Here is a 21039-nt window from a genome sequence, read left to right as displayed (position 1 = left end):
GATGGTTTTTTTTACAGTTGTTCCTAAATGTTGTATGGTGATAATGGAACATGATTCAGTTTTAATGCAAAAAATCTTTTATTGGAAAGTTTACAATGCACTTCAAGAAGAAGAAGAACAACAACAACAGCAAAGAAAGGCTGCACCCATATCTCACCCACATATCGGGGAATGTGCACTTCCTCATAGACAGTGATGGTGGTGGGGGGGTGTTGGGGGCCAGGCTTGGGTCTCAACAGAGGCTGATGCGGGGATTGCAGTGGGAGTGGCATTTGATTGTCCTGCCTGTGTGCCCTTATTGCAATAGCTAGCTCCCTCATGGCCTCTGCCATCGTTTGCACTCCCTCTGACATGCCCGACCTCAGTTCCTGTCTCAGTGCTGTTATTTCTCCCGACAGTGTCGCAGCCTCGTCACGCACCCCACTGACGGTGGCCACGAGTGATCGGGTGAGGACATTGGTCTCCTCACCCAATGACATAACCTGAAGCACATCTGATGAAGGCTGCATCTCAGGAGAGACTAGTTGGCTTCTCCTTCCCCCTTGCCGTGGGTCTGCCTAGTGCCACCCCTCCAGTGTGAGGCGCAGGCTGGGATGGTGGGGCCCTGGGTATTCCGACCTGCATTTCAGCACCGCTACTGGGACCCGCAACCTCGGAAGGTGTGAAACCAAGGAATGTCGTGGCAGAGCTCATGGAGGTGTCTGGCAAAGTGATGGACTGATCCATATCACGATCAGCATTCTCCCGTGAACACAGATCCATGGACCCCTCCTCCCCCCACCCGCCTTGGTCTGGAGTGGACACATCCGGATCTTCTTGCTAATCTTCAGGATGTTCAGCATTATCATCATCTTCTGCAAAATACAACAGATCAGTCAAATGGTTAGCAGCACAGGAGGGGGCAGGATGGGTGAAATGAGTAGTCTCACGCGTAGCAGGCCAGTCAGCAGGTTGATTTGAAGGGCGACGATGCATTTTCATGATTGACCCTCACCCTCGCGTGTGGGCCCAGTTTGTGCAGAGCTGATTCTTTTTCTGCCGGTGCGACTCAGAAAGGCAGCGACCCTCTGTTCCAGGGGTGATAGTTGGTGCAGATTTGGCGGCCCTCCTCCTGTTCTAATTCTTTCCCTTTTGTTGTGGGCCAATTTCTTTTGCAAAGGTGAAAATATAATTTTTGACACATGGTGAACTTCTGATGGGTGGGACATATACAGATGGTCACAGTAACAATTGCAATTCCAGTTAAAAATCAAGATAATACTTACATTCACGACGTGACCAACGTCCTGCCATTTATTTTTGCACTGGCTTCCAGTTCTTGCGGTATTCACCCCTGCGGAGAATTCTTCTGCAACTAGGTTCCAGTGTCTCCTCATTTCTTTGGGTGTAACTTTTGTGAGACCACTCTTACTGATATCCAGCTCCTGCCATCTGTCCTCAATGACCGTGACTAGTTTCTCCAGCTCCTCATGCAAGAAGTTCTTTGTCCTTGTTGCACGCTCTTGCGTCATTGGTGTATTTACACTCAGGTGATCTTGAAAACACACAATTCTCACCTTTCATGCACCTTTCATTTCACTCCTTTCCACTCCCTCAGCCACCCAAAAATCACAATTCACACCTTACCTTCTAATATGGCCCACTGCCAATGCTGCTGCGACACTGAGGACGCTCTCCCTTTAAATGGTCGATTGCCAAGGTTCCTGCCCCATTGCACATGTACGCACGTTTTAATGCGCAGTGCGCGCACGCACAAACGGCCATGCGTCCCCCTGCCGGCTGTGCTGAACAAGCGTGGCCCAAGCTCCGCCCCCTGCCAGCTGTGCTGAACTAGCGCGGCCCAAGCTCCGCCCCCTGCAGGTTTCTCAGCGCCACGCCACGGGATCACAGGGATCCAGGAACGGCCAAATTATCCCGGTAAGCTTTTGGTCCGTTTTTTTCCCCCACGAAATCGGCGTACCACGGCTAACTACACCGCTCTAAGCGGCTGGGGAAATTTGGGCCCAAAGAACCATGACGTACGGGGCTATGGACCTAGTGCTGGAAGGTGGGATTAGACTGGGTAACTCTTTTTTGACCGGCACAGACACGATGGGCCAAATGGCCTCCTTCTGTGTCGTTATTTTCTGCGATTCTATGATCGTGTTAAAAAAGCAGAAGTTTTCTTTATTCAACAGATATTACTGACTGTGCCATTCTCAGAGGTGCAGTTGCCTTCCTCTGTGGTACGTTCCATTCTTTAGGAGAATAGTGGTGGGTGTGTCAATTTGCTGTTCTCCTGGGACACCTTCTTGCACCCACCTTGACAGAAGCATGAGAGCAAATTGGCTACCAGCCCTGTCAGTCAAAGAATAGTGTACGGCACAAAACAAGCTAAAGAGGAAGAGGAACAAAAGTATGTGATGAGAAATAGGAAATATGGAATCTGAGCAGGGCATTTTACTTCTGAATTCTTCACACGAGCGTTATGCAGCTTTTTGTTCATTTCAGACATTTTTGGTATTCATTGTGTTATTACATCAGACAAAGGGAAAGATGGTATAATGTTTTACCCACACACTGGAAGTTACTAAATTTAAGACCCAGCAAAGCTTGAATGAAATTGGCTCAATTTAATACACCCTAGTAATGAGCAAGGTATGGGGACAACTTATGCTCATATTGCCTTCTACAGCACTGTGGCCGTGGTGAGACGGTACAGGTTTGGCTTTGTACAAACTTGTGAAGGAGAACAAAATGGTGTCCATTGATGGCTCAGTGGGTAAAGCCTGAACCTTACAGACTAGACGATCCTCGGTTCAATTCCGAGTCTGAGTCGGCTTACTTCAACTGGATTCTCACTTAAAGTGCTATCATTGGCCTCAGCTCCCCTGAAGGAGAAATTTAGCCCAGCGACCAACTCTTAATCACTGTCCAGTGATGCCTGCTAGAAAGTACATGTGTGTGGACATTGGATGAGGACATGATTGTGCTCGACTGCAATGCCTTCCAACATTCCCTGTCTCGTCTCACATATGAAGAATGGTCACTCGGACAAAGTGATCAGCACGGATGGAATCACCCCCAGCAGGTGGCAATGCCTTTGGGAGAAAAGGAGTGGAGAATTTTTTTTTATTTTGTATAGAACACACAGGAATATAGGGGACATTGTTGCCAGATACAGAGGATATGCCCCCTCAATGAGGATTGACATTAAAGCTTTCACCTGAAGGAGGAGATGCGTGTGATGAAAAATCTTAAGGCTATACATGCTTAATCTAGTACAAGTATCGCCTGCAATGTTTCTGCATAGGTCTGTGATTATTAATACAATAATCCTGTCATGAGGCTTTCAACAAAAGCTTAATTTTGTATTGTAGCACCAGATGAAGCTCCTGAGATTCTCTCCGTGACACCACATACCACAACCTCGGTAATGATTCGTTGGAAGGTAAGTCAAAGATACTTCAGTAAAACTGCTCCATTCCATGTTTCTGCTCTATAATTTCATTCCATCGGTAGCATGTGGCCAATCTTGTGTTAATCACTGCGATTTATTGTGAAACAAGGCCATAGCATGCATTTTGATTGGAGTGTTGTATTTAAACTGTGCTGTGTTATACTGCTGCAGTATACCAAAATGAAAGCACGTGGAATCGAACTTATCGCCACCCTATCTTTTGAAAGAAATTGCTTGCTGACGCTATTTCCTTTCCCCAAAGCCACCCGCAGAAGAGCAGATTAATGGAATCCTCTTGGGGTACAGGATTCGCTACCGAGAGCTCGTTTATGAAAGTTACAGAAGCTTTACCCTTCGCAGCGTGAGCAATCCCAATGCTAAATGGTCTGAACTCACTCGTAAGTCCTTTTCGTCTTTCTAGTGTTGTAGCAGCATGCAGATCACCTGTCTGTGTCTCTATACATTGTACTGTTGTTTTATTAATTTGCATGGATTTAGCCTGGGACCTTCAGCTCTAATTCTCCTACACAAGCGTGTACTGTTTGTTTCAGTTAGTAAGTTCCTTCCAGGAAGTTGGTGCTACAGCATCTCGCAATACTGTCCTTTCACTTCTGGGGCATACGTTTAACTTCAGCTCGGACAGAGGTGATTGAAGGGTCCTCCTCCATCATGGTTGTTAAAGCCCATAAATTAAGTGCATTTCAATCTTTCAGTTAATGAAAATGATTTTGTGGGATTGCGTGCTTTGTACAGGAAACACAGTCCTTGTTTACATCACTTGTCATCTCAAAATACCTAAATTAAGTTTTACCATGGTTGTGGTTTTTGGAGCCATATAGGAGGATGGGTATCACCACTGCCCTGTAGACCATAAGCTTGGTGCCAGATTTGAGGTCCTGGTCTTCAAAAACTCTCTTCCTCAGGCGACCAAAGGCTGCGCTGGCACACTGGAGGCAGCATTGGACCTCGTCGTCGATGTCTGTCCTTGCTGATAGTAGGCTCCCAAGGTATGGAAAATGGTCCACATTGTCCAAGGCCGTGCAGTGGATTTTGATGACCGGGGGCCAGTGCTGTGAGGCAGGGTCAGGTTGGTGGAGGACCTTTGTTTTATGGATGTTTAGTGTAAGGCCCATGCTTTTGTATGCCTCAGTGAAGATGTTGACAATGGCTTAAAGTTCAGCCTTTGAATGTGCGTAGACGACGAAGGTTGAACAGGTTCCCATTGGTTCTATAGTTTAGTTCCACCATCAGTGCTGCCTCCGCAAGATCCTGCAAATCCACTGGGAGGATAGACGCACCAACATCAGTGTTCTTGATCAGGCTAACATCCCCAACATCGAAGCACTGACCACACTCGACCAGCTCCGTTGGACGAGCCACATCGTCCGCATGCCTGACACGAGACTCCCAAAGCAAGTGCTCTACTCGGAACTCCTACACGGCAAGCGAGCCCCAGGTGGGGAGAGGAAACGTTTCAAGGACCTTCTTGATAAAGTGCAACATCCCCACTGGCACCTGGGAATCCCTGGCCCAAGACTGCCCTAAGTGGAGGAAGAGCATCCGGGAGGGCGTTGAGCACCTTGAGTCTCGTCGCCGAGAGCATGCAGAAACCAAGCGCAGACAGCGGAAAGAGCGTACGGCAAACCAGACTCCCCACCCACCCTTTTCTTCAACGACTGTCTTTTCCAACTGTGACAGAGACTGTACAGTCACCTGAGAACTCACTTTGAGTGGAAGCAAGTGTTCCTCGATTTTGAGGGACTGCCTATGATGATGATGATGGTTGTTGGAGCCCAATCATCTCAGCCACAAGAATAAGAGTAGCAGAGAAAACTGAAAGAAATGTGATTACCATAATACATGGATAAAATTAACCACTTATATCTAATTCTTTTCAAATTATGAGCATTTTTGTTATTCTGAAAGCTCAAAAGAAGTAATTTAAGACTTGAGTTGACTAAACTGGCTTTTGAAATCGTCTTGTTTGAATTAGAAGTCTCATAAAAATGAACCAAACATCAGTAAACTGTTAAAACTGAAGTCAGTGGGGATCAGGGGAAAACTCTGCAGTGTCTGAAGTCATACACAGGAAGATGGTTGTCGTTGTTGGAGCTCAATCATCTCACCCCAGGTCTTCGCTGCAGCAGTTCCTTAGCACAACATCCTAAACCCAACTATCTTTAGCAACTTCATCAATGACCTCCTGTCCATCATAAGGTCAGACGTGGAGCTGTTCTGATGATTGCACAGTATACAGTTCCATTCACAATTCCACAGATAATCAAGTAACACTCGCACCACACAAGTGCCAGGCAATGACGATATCCAACAAGAAAAAGTCTAACCACCTCCTCTTGACATTCAATACCATTACCATCACCAAGTCCTCAATCATCAACACCCTCGGGATCACCAGTTACCAGAAACTCAACTGGACCAGCCACATAAATGCTGTGAATATTAGAGCAGGTCAGAGGCTGGACATTCTGTGACAGGTAGTTCACCTCCTGACTCCCCCAGAGCCTCTCCACCACTTACACTGCATCAGTTTGGATGGTGATGGAGAGAGCAGTCTACTTGATTGGCACCCCATCCCCAACCTTAAATCTCCACTCCCTCCACCACCAGTGCACCGTGAGTGCAGTGTGCACCATCTACAGGATGTGTGCAGCAACTCACCAAGAGTTCTTCGACAGCACCTCCCAAACCCGTGACCTCCATCACCTAGAATGACAAGGATAGCAGGCAGATGGGAACTGTTATGTCTTTAGATGCTCTGATAATAACTCCACGAGGCAAAGTATTGCACTTGAACTGTAGTGACCTTAATCCATTTAATATAACTCCAGAGTGATGATCACACATGGTGGTCTGCCTTTTATACTAGGCCTGGCACACCTGTACAGGTAACCTACAAGTCTCCCACTGCAGTGCCCTCTGGTGGCACACCTTAGTGACCATACAGTTGGTGTACAAGTTTCCCATAGTAGTGCCCTCTGGTGGCACATCATATGTAATAGTACAAGCAGTAAACATGTCTGGATACATGACAGGAGCACCATCACCTCCAAGTTCCCTCCAAGTTACACAGCATCATGACTGTCACTGGATCAAAATCTTGGAACTCTCTACCAAACATCATGGGCAATAAATGCCAGCCTTGCCAGCAACGCCGCACATCCCAAGAATGATTTATTTTTTAAATGGTAATCTACCCAGCACCTAAATATTCCTGTAGTAAAGCTTCTTTATTACTTTTACATCTGTATCAACAGTGGTTATATTAGCATTGGAGTGGGGACTGGGTTGAACACCATCCTTTCCTCTTTCAAACCACACTGAAGGGGTCAATCACAATGCAGTTTTGAGGAGGAATGAATACACAAAATAAAGCTGCTGTAGTTTTTTTTTAAACTCCTAAAACCTTGGTGAAAGGTCAAGACCCACAATATAGGACATCGCCAAGGATAAAAGAAATGGTAGCAACACTTTGCTGCCTGAAGGCTCAGTGGCAACTATTCAAAATGGACCATGTTCACTGTTTGGACCTATTCCGTAATGTTGTGTTGTGTTAACAATGGAACAAATAGTGTAAATGATTCAGTTATAATTTAAAATATATGTACTTAACTTTAATAAAAATATTCTGGTATCAAACTTTAAACTATTCACTTAAGATCACTTACAAACTTTTAAACTTGTAAATTTACATCACTTACAAAAAACTTTTAATTTGAGAAGTTAAATAACAATAACATAAGAACAACAGTGACAACAATAATAATAATAACAACAACAGCAGCAGCAAAGAAAGGCTGCACCCATCTCTCCTCCACCTTATTCTAAGACCACCCACTGCGCTTGGTCTAGGTGACTCCACCCCTGGCCACAGGTGGTGGTGCAGCGTTTCTCGGGTTGGTACCAAGCTTATTCTTTTGAGCATCTCAAGTAATGCGCACTTCATGTTGGGGGGCGTGGGCAGGCAGTAATGTGGAAGGCCCGGCTTGGGCCTCTTCAGAGGTTGGTCTGGGGATTGGAGTGGGAGTGGCAGTTGACTCCGTCAATGGCCGCGGGGCCTGGGCGTGTTCCCTTATTGCAGCAGCTACCTCCGACATTCCCTCCCTCATGTGCCCCGTCAGCGTCTCAACTACCTCCGACATTACCTCCCTCATGTGCCCCGACAGCGCCTCAACTACCTGCGACATTCGCTCCCTCATGTGCACCGACAGTGTATCGGTTACCTGTGACATTCCCTCCCTAATGTTCACAGATAATGTATCAGCTACTTGCGACATTCCCTCCGCACCGACAGTGTATCAGCTACTTGCGACATTCCCTCCCTAATGTGCCCGGACAGTGTTCCCATTTCTCGTGAGAGTGTTGTTATTTCTTCCGACAGTCCCGACACCTCATCACCCACTCCACTGATGGTGTCCAGGAGTGATCGCATAAGGTCAATGCTCTCCCCACTCATTGCCATCATCTGAACTATATCTGTCACATCCTGCATCGCTGTCAAGCTCTCCTTCCCCTCCTCACCCTGGGTGTGGCTCGCTGCATCCCACTGGGACCGCAGCCTCGGACAGTGTGAAACTAGGAAATGTCCCAACACTCGCACCACTCAGGAAAGGGGCTGGCACCTCAATGGGAGGCACCAGCACCTCCTCCAGAGTGAGTACAACAGTGGGGGCTTCATCCTCCTCCCCCTCCCCCTCCCTCTCACCCCCATGCTCTTGGTCTGGTAGGTTGGATTGAAAGATGTTCTCCTCTTCAGGCTCATCCGTGTCTGAATCTCCTTCTGCATCGGCTTCAGCCTCATCTGGGTTGGCCTCAAGTTCTGCAGGGAGGGGGCAGGGTGGCATGAGTAGGCTCACACAGTGCAGGCAGCAGGCTCATTTGAAGGACCATGATGAATGAAAGCACATTACATCAACCAAAGCATAGCTCACGGAGACATCCCCATGAACCGACGCATGGCTGGTCCACGCAGTACTTAACATTTAGCAAAGCCAGACTGTGGAATTTGCAGGCCTTACCCTTTCCCTCGAGTGTGGGCCCAGCTTGTGCAGTGGTGGTTGCTTTTCTCCAGGCAGGACCCATCAAAGCAGCGACCCTCTCTTCCACAGGTGTCAGTGGATGCAGATTTGCCGGGCCTCCTCCTGTTCGAGTTCTCTCTCTTTTGTCGTGTGCCACCTTCCTCTGCAAAGATGAAAACATAACTTTTTAGAGAGGGTGTCTTTCTGCTGGGTGGGACATACAGATGGTCACATTTACAATTGCAATTCCAGTGAACAAATGAAAATATTACTTACACCAATTGCTTGACCAAGGTCCTGCCACTTCTTTTTGCACTGGCCTCCAGACCTCGGGGAGGGGTCACCATTGCACAGAAATCTTGTGAAAGTTGGTTCCAGCGTTTCTTCAGTTCTTTTGGTGAAACTTTTATTTGACCTCTGCTTTTGTCTAGCTCGTGCCATCTGACCTCAATTACAGTAACCAGGGCCTCCACTTCGTCCTGTGAGAAATTCTTGGTCCTTGAGCCCGTTGCATATTGCAGCTTCGATTTTTTCCACTCAGAAGAAAAGTTCTCATACACAACTGGCTCTTTAGAAATGGCTGAATGCAGACCGGGAGGTGTACTGTGCATATGCGCCCATACTAGTCATGTAGAAAACTGCCTTTTTTTTCCCCGCATGCGCAGAAGGGGGGCCTCCTTTATTTGGCGTAGACCTTAGGCTCCATCCCCAAAGCTGAAGGACAGGCTGCGCAATACCAATTTCAAAAATTACAACGGGGAAACTTTCAAGTTTTTTTTTGGTGTAGTCGGGCCCCCAAAAAATAGGCGTAACTCTTCAAATAGGCCAAAAAACGGCATTGGGGAAAATTGAGCCCATAAAATCTTCACTGTTATATTGTATAGTCAAATCAATAGACATGAATCCAAAATAAGAAAACGTTGTACATTACAATTTGTTCCCCCTTCTTGTTTCTGCTTACATTCCTGTTGCTGTTTTCAAATCCAGATATGGCCAATATATCTGTCCATGCAATGTGTTTTATGGAGCAAGGTTATAGTATCTTATAACATTTGCATATTATTGGTGTTTCAGTACATTTAACTGCACAGCAAGCTGTGATAATTGAGATCTTCCCAGCTATTTCTTGCCTCATTTAGCAAACGACTTAAAATGTTACAGGTACACACAGAGAAACTGGAGCACCTTAATAGGCCTCGCTAAACACACTAATGTAGAATTGTGCAGTATCCCCTCCTGAATCCCACCACACGCACCATCTAATACAGGCTTTATATCCAACAAAGTAATGGGTATAGAATAAACAAGGACATGTTATTGGTGATATGTATTATTATTACTGTTTAAATAGTCATTGTGTGGCGCATTGACGCCAGTGCAGTATCCCACATGTCTCATTATATTCATAGCTTTCAGTTTGTTACCTGTGTCTTTATTACACCATGTCTGGACTTTGTTTCAAAAACACTGCTTTAATTCCCAGTAACCAGCACACTGCTATTAATGTGTTATTGAATTATGCCTGCTGCTGCTTAAATAATGTTACTTGATGGATGTTTGTGTTCACTAATATTCACTGTTCATTGTAACCTATCTCTTCATGCTATCACACCTCCTGTAGCAGTGTATAATGTTCGGAACCTGAGTGACTCCACACTAGCACAATATGAGCTGGACAGTAAGTCAACTTTCTTATTCTTTCTTTATATGTAGTTCCCCCCTCCCGCGCCCAACCCCCACCTCACCCATTATCTGCCCTTTCTCTCCTTCTTTCCAGAAGGCAATGAACCCAAGTTAGTGATACTGTTCCATGAGTGCTTGCAACCTTTTAGTGTCTCACGCAAATAAGCATTCTTCAAGTCTGAGCCCAGACAGGGCTAGCACGTCATTTGGCTGTGCTCCATCACGCAACCACTCTGGATAATGAGGAGGAGGATCCCAAGCCCTGGCTGATAACCCTACCCCCCTCACTAGCCGTGAGCGATATGACCAGATTTCGATCCCCTCCCTGCCCCCACCGCCCGCTGAAGCGAGCTAACTCAGCATTAACCTGGTGCAAAGCTGGATGTTCCAGATCTGCATGGTTCAGTTTCACACTGTGCAGTGTGTCTACCCTCGGAGCTGCTTCATGAAGGAACTGGTTGGGATTTGCCCGGTTGGTTTGACCAGCAAAAATCTTTGATGTCGTTTTTCTCTATCTTATTGCTGGCCTTCTTCAGTACCAGTAACTCATCTTTTGCCATCTTAGAGGGGGCAGGCATTAGGATAGAGCAATTTGGGGTACCAGTGCACAATTTAAAGTTAGGATGGGATTTGGGTTCATGGTTGGAGTCCCTCACACCCCTGAATGTAGCACTTAACCAAAGCAAACAGAATGCTACATTATATTAAACAAAAAAAAAAGAAAGAAAATGCTGGAATTGGTCAGTCAGCAACTGCGGAGAGAACAGACAAGTTAATGTTTCAGATGTGTACCCTTCACGCAAAACTAAACTATATTGCCAGATTGGATGACCATAAGTCGGACTGTACAGTGTTAATTGTCGGACTGCACCTGTGTTTATTTTTGTCACCAAACCTAAATAAGAAGATAAAAGCCGTATCTGGACCATTCTCGTGCACCTCCTGATGCCATGCACAAAGTTGAACAAATGCAGGCCTAGATGCTGGTGGCCTTCATGCCTTCTCAACTACAGATGATGACCAGGAAAGCAAGTGGGCCACCCGCTTCTAGAAAGTGGTGTAGGGTAGAAAGTACTTGATTTAAGAGGTGCCTGAACCTCCATGCAAAAAATATTATATATTCATGAGTAGCAGCAAAGGCCAGAATTTTAAGTTTCTGATCTGCCCGGAGCGGGGAGGGCATGGTCGACCGCGGGAAACCCGAAAGTCCCACTTTCCCCGCACGCTGTGGAATTTTAACTGCACAGCCTGCGTATCACATCACGGACAGGTTCCCCGCCTGGAAATCAGCCTGATTCACAGGCTGGCTTCCAGTCGGGTGGGGAACACTGGACCAGGAGGCCGCAACCACAGCTAGGTGCGAGCCCCAAGCCCAGGGTGGGGGAGGGGGGGTGTCCGAAACCTGACGTCGGGGCGGGGAATGGGGGCGGGGGTGCGCGGGGCGGGCGGGTGGAGTTCTAATCCTGGGGGTAGAGAGGTATGATTGCCGACCACGGAAGGAGGGTTTGTATGGAGCGGGCTGCTGGTGAGTGAGCTTGGGGGGCGGGGGGCGGGGAGGTTGCCGGGAGGAAGCTCTCCTGCCCCTCACAGACCACAAGGATAGCTCCCTGAGGCTGTCTTCACCTCGCTGCAGCCGCCAGGTTTCCCGAGGCTTGGGATCCCCGGCTGGCCACAGTGAAACCTGCACAGCAGGTTCAATCCCAGGTTTCAGGACCTCGTTATCATATTTACTGTCCTGGATTGGCTGTCCGCTCCCTAGTCCCACCTCTGTTAAACCCAGAAGTGGGCGGGTTAGGGTCGGAATTCAGATTTTTAATACTTTAACTTCCCCCACGGCCTCAGCTCACCTGTTTTTTTTTCGGTTAAAATTCCCCCCAAAAATCACTTAAGAACAGCAGCTCACATTATCGTAGCGCTATATTTTAAAGGCCTGATTCTTCACTACAGAGTGTGGGAAGACCAGCATTGACTCAGAGCCTCAGCTGATGCTCATACTTGATCTTCCACTGTCAAACAGGTTCTCAGACATATCTGTAAATGGAGGCAAGGTTCCTCGTCAGTGACAGGAAAATTGGCTTTGATTTCTACTTGAAATTGGCCAATGTTCTCCCTTGTATCACACTTCAGCAGCCTCTGGACATAAAGCATAACTGTCCACTGGCCATGGGGATGCTCTCAGTGAAGTGCACTGGAATGAAATAATTAAAAAGAACATTAAGAAACTTGGCCTCAATTGAGAAACTCTAGTTGCTTGAAAGATCAGAAGAATAGTTTGCATGTCAAATCCAAACCAGGTCTTAATCCCCCACTGATCTGATCTGATAATCCATCATCAGACATGAAAATTTGTAATGCTTCACATGCTATCATTGAATTCCTGTATAAATCTCTATTAATTGCTGCAGATTAAACCTTAACATTTGCGAAAGTTCATCTAATTATTTTTGTCCTACTGCCCGAAGCCCTTGATTCCACGCTGATACATGGTTCCACATGTGCCAGTACCTTGCCCAAATGGTCATCATTCATGTGTGAGCCTTAACAATGACTGTCAGCACGCTATTAACCATGGGGGGGGGGGGGGGGAGGCGGTTGGGGGATCACAGCTGAGCCTGTACTCATCTGGTGGTTATAACTCTGCACTTCCAGTGGAGGTCACGGATTAATATTCTGGAGTGGGAGGCCGAGCCGTTTCTCCTTCCCCTCTAATCCAGGGGTGCTGAAACCAAATGTAGCACTTCTACCAATGCAGCTAACCCAGCACAAACCATAGATCAGCCCTGGATCTTTCCTGGCTTATATCATTTGGATACTGATGGGCTAAATTCATTGAACCATGCTATAATAATTTTAAAGTTTAAAAACTCCAATACTGACATCTGCATTGATATCTGGATGTATTGAGTTTGTGCCTTTCACAAACAAGAAAGAAGATATTTTAAGCAAATAAAGATTTTGTGTGGCACTTTTTAACCCATCTTGAGCTCTACCTCTCACAATGTCTTGTCCTAAAACCTGGAAAATTATATTGTACTGTATGTTGTACTGTATGTTACGTGGTCCATGGTTTTATTTCCTGTTTCCTGAATTGCATGTGGATGAACCCTGTTTTTATCCGATTTATAATGGTATCTAATAACATGTACCTCACGCACAGTCCCAACCCTTTCCTATCCCGAGGCTTTAGGAATGTCCATATCAGAGAAACAAAACTCAGTACAGACTCTCAAATGTAATTTCCTGTTGATTTTCTGTCAGCACTTTGCATCTTTTCCAGCTGAAGGAGTGGGCAAGAGACCTAGCCCATGTTCCCTGCAAGTGACACCCTGTAACCGAAGCTGTGGGACAGTGGCCAACCATTAGCATTAGCTTGAAAACAGATGGCAGTGCCAGTAAATGAGGGTGTCAGTTTTATCATCCATCGTGTTGGAGCACTTGCCCTTGTGAGTCACCGCACCAAATATCGTGGCTCAGGACTCCTCGCTCAGCTGGATAAGTTTGAATGTCTGAGCAGCTCTGGGGTTTTTTACCCTTGTGGCATTCTGGCTGGAATTTGAGCACTCAGTAATTAACCAAGTTAAGAAATGTAAACGTAGCACTGTTAATAATTTTCAGAAGGCGCAAAATCAAAGCTAAAATGAAAGTAAGGAACACAATTAACAAACCCTTAACTGAATACCAGAAACATTTGGAATAAAATGTTGGAATTGGAAGCATATGTCATGAGATAAAATAGAAATTCTTGAAGCGTAGCTTACCACTGAAGATGGAAGTGATTTTGGTGTACAGAGCCATAGGCTGTACAGAAAAGCTCGGGTGGGAGATGGGTTTGCTTTATATGCACAGAATAATCTGGATGCAAAGGAAGTTGAAGCCAATCTCAGGGGAAGGGAAAAATACAAAGCAGCTGGTTTGGAGTTAAACACAGGCAGAGGGCTTGGTTAACAATTTAGATCTACCACAGACCCCAGAAACAATTTGCAACTGCTGGCTGCCCATTTATTGCCTGAAAAACGAGTATTTAAAAATGGGGGTGGTGGGGTGGGGTGAGGTGAGGGGAAATCTAGGTCATCCCATTGACGCCCAACACTCGCCTGATGTTCATTTCAGTCGGGCCTATAAATGGATAGGGAGCCTGCCTGTCTGAAACAGGCCGAAGGCTGCTTAAGTATGCAAATCAGCGTCCTACAACCAATTGCAAAATGTAGCTACAAATGGGTGCAGCAGAAGCACCCACCAGGGCCCACAAAATAACTCTGGCCTGCTCCCAGTCCTTTCAAGGCCCTCACTCGGATCCCCTCAATATCCATCCCCACCGCCCCCCCCCCCCCCGCCCCCCATTGCTGCTGATCAATTTAACGCCCTCCCCAACCAGAGTGCTGTATCTTGCCACCCACTGCTCACCTGCTTCTAAATGAAGGCCGAACTCAAACCTGTTTCAGACTTCTGAACGGCAGCTCTGCCTATTTCAGGCAGAAGTCAAATTAGCCCCCCGGCCCACTCTCGCACCGGCACCTATTTCAGAGGAAGGAAGCTGACAGCACACGTATGACTGGATTGGAAGGGGAAATAATGGGTGATTTCAACCACCCACTATTAACTGGGAATGCCCAAATGGAAGTGTGACGCCAAAATCTGTACTGATAAATGTGATGCCAGAATACTGTTTGGCACACAGGGCCAATGTGTTGCGGACCCACTAGGGGGACCTCCCATCTAGATGTGGTTCTTAAAAGCAGTCAGGGTGGCATCAACAGTTTAGAAGTAATGGAATTGTGGAGGCGTAAAACCATAATATGATCTAATCTGAGGTCAGTGCCAGCAAGGACCAGGAAATAAGTATATGATTTCAAGACAACAGACTTTAATGGATTGGGGAGTGAATTGAAAGAAATAAAATTCAGGCTTCTGTCAAAGAAAAGCGTAACATTTTTACAGCTGTAATATTAAGTATACAGAACCAGTAGAAAGCTGAGAAATCAGTGTAAGTAAATGAGCAATCTCCAAAATGGATGAACAGGAAAATCAACACACAGATAACAAAGAAAAACATACTGCATAAAACCTTCAGAGAAAAAGGACAGGATGAACTTTGAAAAGAACATAAGAAAATATAAAAATGAGTTGCAAAAAGGCCACTGGAGAGAAATATAGCAGAGGACATTAAACACAATAAAACACTTTTTTCAGCCTCATACTAGCATGAATGGTTCAGGAAGAGGTTATATTTTTTTTTAATTGGGTGGTAGTTGAAGAGGAAGGGGAAATATTTGAATTACTTGCTGGTTATTTTCTAGAAGTGTTCACCAGGGATGAAAATATTGGTTTGTTATCCAATTATTGTGCTACAACGCGTATCATGGAATATTTTGAAATGAGTAAGGAGAAGGTGCTTGGTAAAGCAAAGAAAGGAAGACTTGTGTTTATATAGTGGCTTATCATGTGCTTCAAATATGCCAAAGGGCTTTATGAACACACAATTAATTACCTTTTGCTGTGACTGTTGTTTTGTGGGTAAATATAGCAGTCAATTTGCACACAGCAAGATCCCACAAACAGCAGGATGCATGACTGGTTAATTTGCTTCTTTTCATGATGTTGGTTGAGGAAGCAGTGTTGGTCACAATACCTACAGAAGTCCTTGTTCCTCGCTGAATAGTATCAGGGGACCTTTAACATCCGCTTAAACCACAAGAGCAGTCAGCTTGGTTTCTTGTCTCGTCCGTAAAGTGGCTCCAGAATGTCCGCCAACTTCGAGTGTGCTCAACTTTCTGACTTAGAGGTCAGAGTGTTACCAACTGAGGCAAGCTGTTTGCTGACAAGTCAAAAGATCAACCAATCCCACTGACTTGGTGCCAAATAATCTAGGATGCTAAAGGAAACTAGGGCGGAAATTTGCAGAGAACTGGCACCAGAAAATGGAAGATTCGCCGGGCACTGGGAAGTTTCCTGCAGGATTGAAAGTCAGCAAACATTGTCCCTTTATTTAAAAAGGAGGATAAATCTGACACAGATTACATCAACGCTCATAAAATAATGTTATACTAAGGATTAGATTGGGGAAGCATCTGGATAGCTTCATAATTAAGTCAGTGTAGATTTAGGAGAAAAAGGCCCCACTTGGAAACCAAACCGCCTCAACTTCAACTGTGCTGTGATGTCGTTTATTTGGATTTCCAAAGGGCCTTTTACAAAATCCCACAGGAAGTACCAGTAATTAAGTTTAAATCATGAGAATCCTTGGTACAAAATGGGACTGGATAAGAATCAGATTTCAAAAAAAGTAAGCAGAAAGTATTCATGAGTGCTGGACTGGTGGGGTGTGGAGGAGGGGTTGGAGGGGGTTGCTGAGAGAAGTCTTCGACAGGTCAATGCCTAGACCTGGGTGCAGAAACCAGTTGTCAGCTACACTACATGACTCGTGTATTTAATCAGCAGCAGATAGTTTAATATTTTTCTATTTTAGTTAGGAAAAATGCAGGATATCATTTTTGATTAGAATGGTATTTGAGCATTAAAAATGTATTGATGTCTCATCAGTTATGTCAGTTCTAATGACTTTCTCTCTGAATCCGCACAGATCTGAGCAAGCACAGGCGCTATGAAATCAGAATGAGCGTGTACAATGCAGTGGGCGAGGGGCCGACCAGCCCACCTCAAGAAGTGTTCGTAGGTGAAGCAGGTAAGCCCAATAGGATTAATGTGACCGGGGTGGGGGTGGTGGTTATGGAGAGATTTTAGAAGTTAGTAAAATCTCTTTGGCTCCACAAGGAACTCCCATTTGTATCTGGGTATAAGCCTGGTTGTTGCACATCTCATTTAGCCTAAACAGTTGGCAGAACAATATCAATGTTTTAATATTTTGACTCTTGATAAATAGACACAATAATCTCTAGTTGCCAAGTTTATTATCAGGGGAAAAATCTTATTGTACTTGAAAGTACAGCACAGACTGACCCATGACTTACTGTTGTCTCAGAACCACTCTAAACAATATGTAGTATTCCTGCTCTGTGTCCTGCTAAATTGCATACTTTAAAAAAAAATGGTAACATTATTAAAAGAAACAGATTTAGTTTTCACATTAAAGGATCTATATGTTCTTATTAAATATGATCATCACATTCCTCCTGATGGTGCCATTATTCGAATTAATCTATTATATTGTTATAATTGTGAGGTTACTCCCCAAATCAATCTAGTCTCACCTCCCTCAACCTTGGCTCTAATTGAATAGGTCTAGCAGATTTCATAAAAGTGCTACTGGCCCGGATTTTGTGGTAAGAATAACAGTGAGGCTATCAGTGCTCACTATTATTAAGGAGTAAATTGGACAGCAACTTCTGGTGTCCGCTCATTCGGAGTTAAATGCGGAAATCGGGAACTTTCTGTCCAATTTGCCCTGCTCCTCCACAGGCTTTGCTAACTCGCCGAGAGATTCAGCATTCAAACACATGAAGGGCGTGACGTTGGGGTACTTACCCACTAGTTGCCCACTAAACACACCAGAAAAAGTTTGGGCTTGTCCATTCAAGTTTAAGAGAATTTTTAACACCGTGATAAGTCTTAATTAGTACCAACCAAACTCTCTGGCATTGAAAATGTACTTTTATAAGTGTGGTGTCTAATTCCATCAGATTTTAATTATTGTTCGAGATTTTTTTTTAATTATGAATTGAAATGTTTTTTTTACATTTTCTTTCTGTCACTTTTATCTCTCTCTCTTAATCCCATCTTTCTTTCACTCTTTATTTTGCTTTCTATACGTAATTTTACATTGAATTAAATATTCCATCTTAAACTTCTAGGTTTAGACTCTGGGGCCGAAATTGCCCCTTTCCTTCAAGCCTGTTACCACCACAAATCAGCGGCCATGCTGCGGAGTGGAGTGGCCAATGACTTTTGGTGGGATGGCCGCTGCTAGCCCAATTGCCCTGCCGAGTTTTTCCGGCGGTGCCCCAATCCCCCCCTTACCGCTCCGCTGCTGCCGATCGGTGGTAAGCGTGTCATCACCGTGCGCATCGCCGATCTAACCCCCCTCGACAGCGACATTCCCCTTTGAAAATCTTTGGCCCGCCCAGCGGTGCCAAAACAACCGTTTCCCTGGTGGTCCAGTGAGGCTGTGGCCTTTTGCAGCGGTGGTGTAGCTTCCCTTAAAGAGGAGGACTCACTGCCACTGCTGCCATGTTTTTTTTTTGTCGACCGACTGCCATGTCAGCCCGACAGATATGCCCTCGGGTTTGGCCGGGCCGCCAACAGGCAGCCCTTTAAGTGAAGGGGGGAGCCATGGTGACGTGGCGCCGTGATGATGTCATTGCGGCGGTAATTCCACACCTGCCCCCAACTTTCGCCCCTCAGTTGCTGTCCCCGCCACGATTTTGCCCCTCAGGTGTAGTCACCGCCCCCATTATGACCAACTTGCAGATCAAAACCAAAAAAAAAAGAGCGCAATTTCGTGAAAGAGTCGACCTGAACCACAGCTGTGGTAAAAACCACCGAAACGGGGTGGGAGCGGCCCGTTTCAGGCGGGGGAAATTTGTACCCCTGCGTGTCTCAGTAAGAATTCGTCAATGTGATTGGTTGAAGAGACACACAATTGCTTTTCCTATTCATACAGGTCCCAGATCCCATGCTCAAATTTGATCTCTAAATGCCATACTTTCCCACGCAAAAGCCCACTAAGCTATAAGTGTAATGAATGGCGGGCGCCGTTTGTTCACCGCTGACCGCAAAATCCTGCCGTTATGTCTGTTACTGTGCTGCGCATGGTCTAAGGAACAGGATAAACAGCACACAAAGTCAGTGTCTTCAATCTGTACACTTGTAATTATAGATTTGAATTTTGCAAGTTGTTGGTAGATTTACAATTTTACCATTTCTATCACCAACTGGAGTAAATTAATGAAAACTCCACCATTAATAATTCTTATGGAAGAATATTATAACCCCCCTCCCCTTTTTGTTACTGTATTTTCTCCTATTAGTGATTTTATGCCACATAGCATTCCCTATCGAAGCACGCAAGCAGGTGACGTGTAATCAATGGGAATCCTCTTGAAATGGCCACGAGCAACTGCATGCACATGGCCAGAATGATTCACTCTCCTATTTTTCCTCCCTCATAGTGGAGACCCTTATCTTCATTCAACATATTCCCCCGATAACTTGCCCGAGGTTGGGAGCTCGGAATTTACAAGTGCTAAACTGTGACATTGCCAAAGTATTACACGATGATCAGAATAAAATATCTTAAGTTGTTTTAACTGAGAGGCAGTAGTTTGGGTTTTTGTTGCACCTTTACTGTGGCAAATTGTACCAAGACACTTCACGGTTTGGAGTTGGACCCAAGCAGGGTGAGGAGGAATTTTTTGGCATGGATGAATGTGCTGTTCGAGTTCAGTTTCAAGAAGGCTTTTGGAGATACAGAATAGGGAGAAAGGAACACGCAGTACAGCAGGGTCAGGAAGAGCAGAGGGTGCAAGCAGGATTGGTAGCACGAGATGAACAAGGCTGTGGAACGATTTGCGGGTGATGATGATTTTGAAGTTAAAGGAAAAGTCAATGAAGATTAAGAGTAATGGGTGAGTGGGTCTTGGTGCAGGATAGGATATGGAGGACAGAGTTCTGAATGAGTTGGAATTTAAGTTGGATGGAGTTCAGGACGCTGGCAAGGAAGCCATTGGAAAGGTTGAGGTCAGAGGTCAGGATCTCAGCAGGAAGGAGCGTCAGGTAGAGACGGAGATGGGTGATATTTTGGGGTGAAAGTAGGTGCTCTTGGTGATGGACCGAAGGTGAGTTTTGAAGATAATCCCTGGGTCTCGCAGGCCACGAAGGGTGTGCGCTGTTAGGTGGAACTTGAGTTGGCATCTAGGAACGGGGTTGGAACCAGCTCAGGTGCAGAGCTTCTGATAGGTGTCGAACAAGATAGCTTCAGCCTTGCCAGTGTTGAGCTACAAAATGTTCTAGTTCAATCACTGCTTGATTTTGGACAGGTAATTATGCACAGCGTTAGTCATGAAATCAAGAGTGGTGATGGAGAGGCAGAGCTATGCATGGACGGGACAGAAGAAATTGGATACTGCTTTCAAAAGAGCCGGCACAGGCACAATGGGCCGAATGGCCTCTTGTGCTGTAAGATTCTATGATTGTAAGTCCAACGAAAGTGGGAGAGGTGGTATTTACACCTGATTATTTTATATATTGTATTTTTACCTCAATCGTTCGGAAAGTTATGGCATTTCAAACTATTTTTACCTGCTTATTTTTACCACAGCGCTGTAACTTTAATCTTATTTTTTAACAGTTTCCACTCCTTTCATTTAGTTCCCACTGCACCAGCCCAGAATGTGCAGGTGCAGAGCTCAACAGCAACACAGCTAGACCTGACCTGGGAGCCTCCCCCGCCTGAAGCACAGAATGGGGACATGCAGGGATATAAGGTACAGTCAATTTATGCTATAACTTGGAAAGAGAAAGGAGCTCCAATAATTGCATAAGAACAACAGCAATACACAGGAACTTGTGCAGATGGGAATCGTACAGTGCATTGAATGGAATTTATAATGGCGGTCGGTCGGTGCAGTGGAAGTCACACTGCAGTTACATCCTCTTGCCAGTGGTGGTGGTGGTGGTGGTGCTACTGGAAGCAGGGTGGCGTCCCAATCTGCGAGGAAACACCAGCCGCGGGTCGGGGGTATAAGAGGAGGAGTCACTTCAAGATACAGCTCGAGCCGCTCCAGGAGGGTGACTGCTTCGAGGAGGGCGACTGGGTGATGTCACCAAAACCCAGGTCACCGATTGGAGCATGGGCAAGAACTTCGGAGTGCCCAGGTACAGCAGAGGTGCTGCGAATGATCGAGGCCCAGAAGAGGCGAGGACCCA

The 21039-nt window shown here is 45.7% G+C and overlaps 1 protein-coding gene across 1 annotated transcript in view; it reads left to right on the top strand.

Annotated features, from left to right (window-relative positions):
- sdk2b (sidekick cell adhesion molecule 2b) overlaps nt 1-21039 on the top strand; it is a 460427-nt gene that overhangs the window by 236484 nt on the left and 202904 nt on the right. The window contains exons 31-35 of the mRNA XM_070858209.1: nt 3360-3430; nt 3702-3837; nt 10097-10153; nt 16739-16840; nt 20482-20597. Of these exons, the coding sequence (XP_070714310.1) occupies nt 3360-3430; nt 3702-3837; nt 10097-10153; nt 16739-16840; nt 20482-20597 (482 nt within the window). The remainder of the gene's footprint in view (nt 1-3359; nt 3431-3701; nt 3838-10096; nt 10154-16738; nt 16841-20481; nt 20598-21039) is intronic.

This window comes from Pristiophorus japonicus, chromosome 16, assembly GCF_044704955.1.
Source record: "Pristiophorus japonicus isolate sPriJap1 chromosome 16, sPriJap1.hap1, whole genome shotgun sequence".
Taxonomy (NCBI): Eukaryota; Metazoa; Chordata; class Chondrichthyes; family Pristiophoridae; genus Pristiophorus; species Pristiophorus japonicus.
Note: the sequence above shows the minus strand (reverse complement) of the source record. Positions and strands in the feature narration are given on the sequence as shown.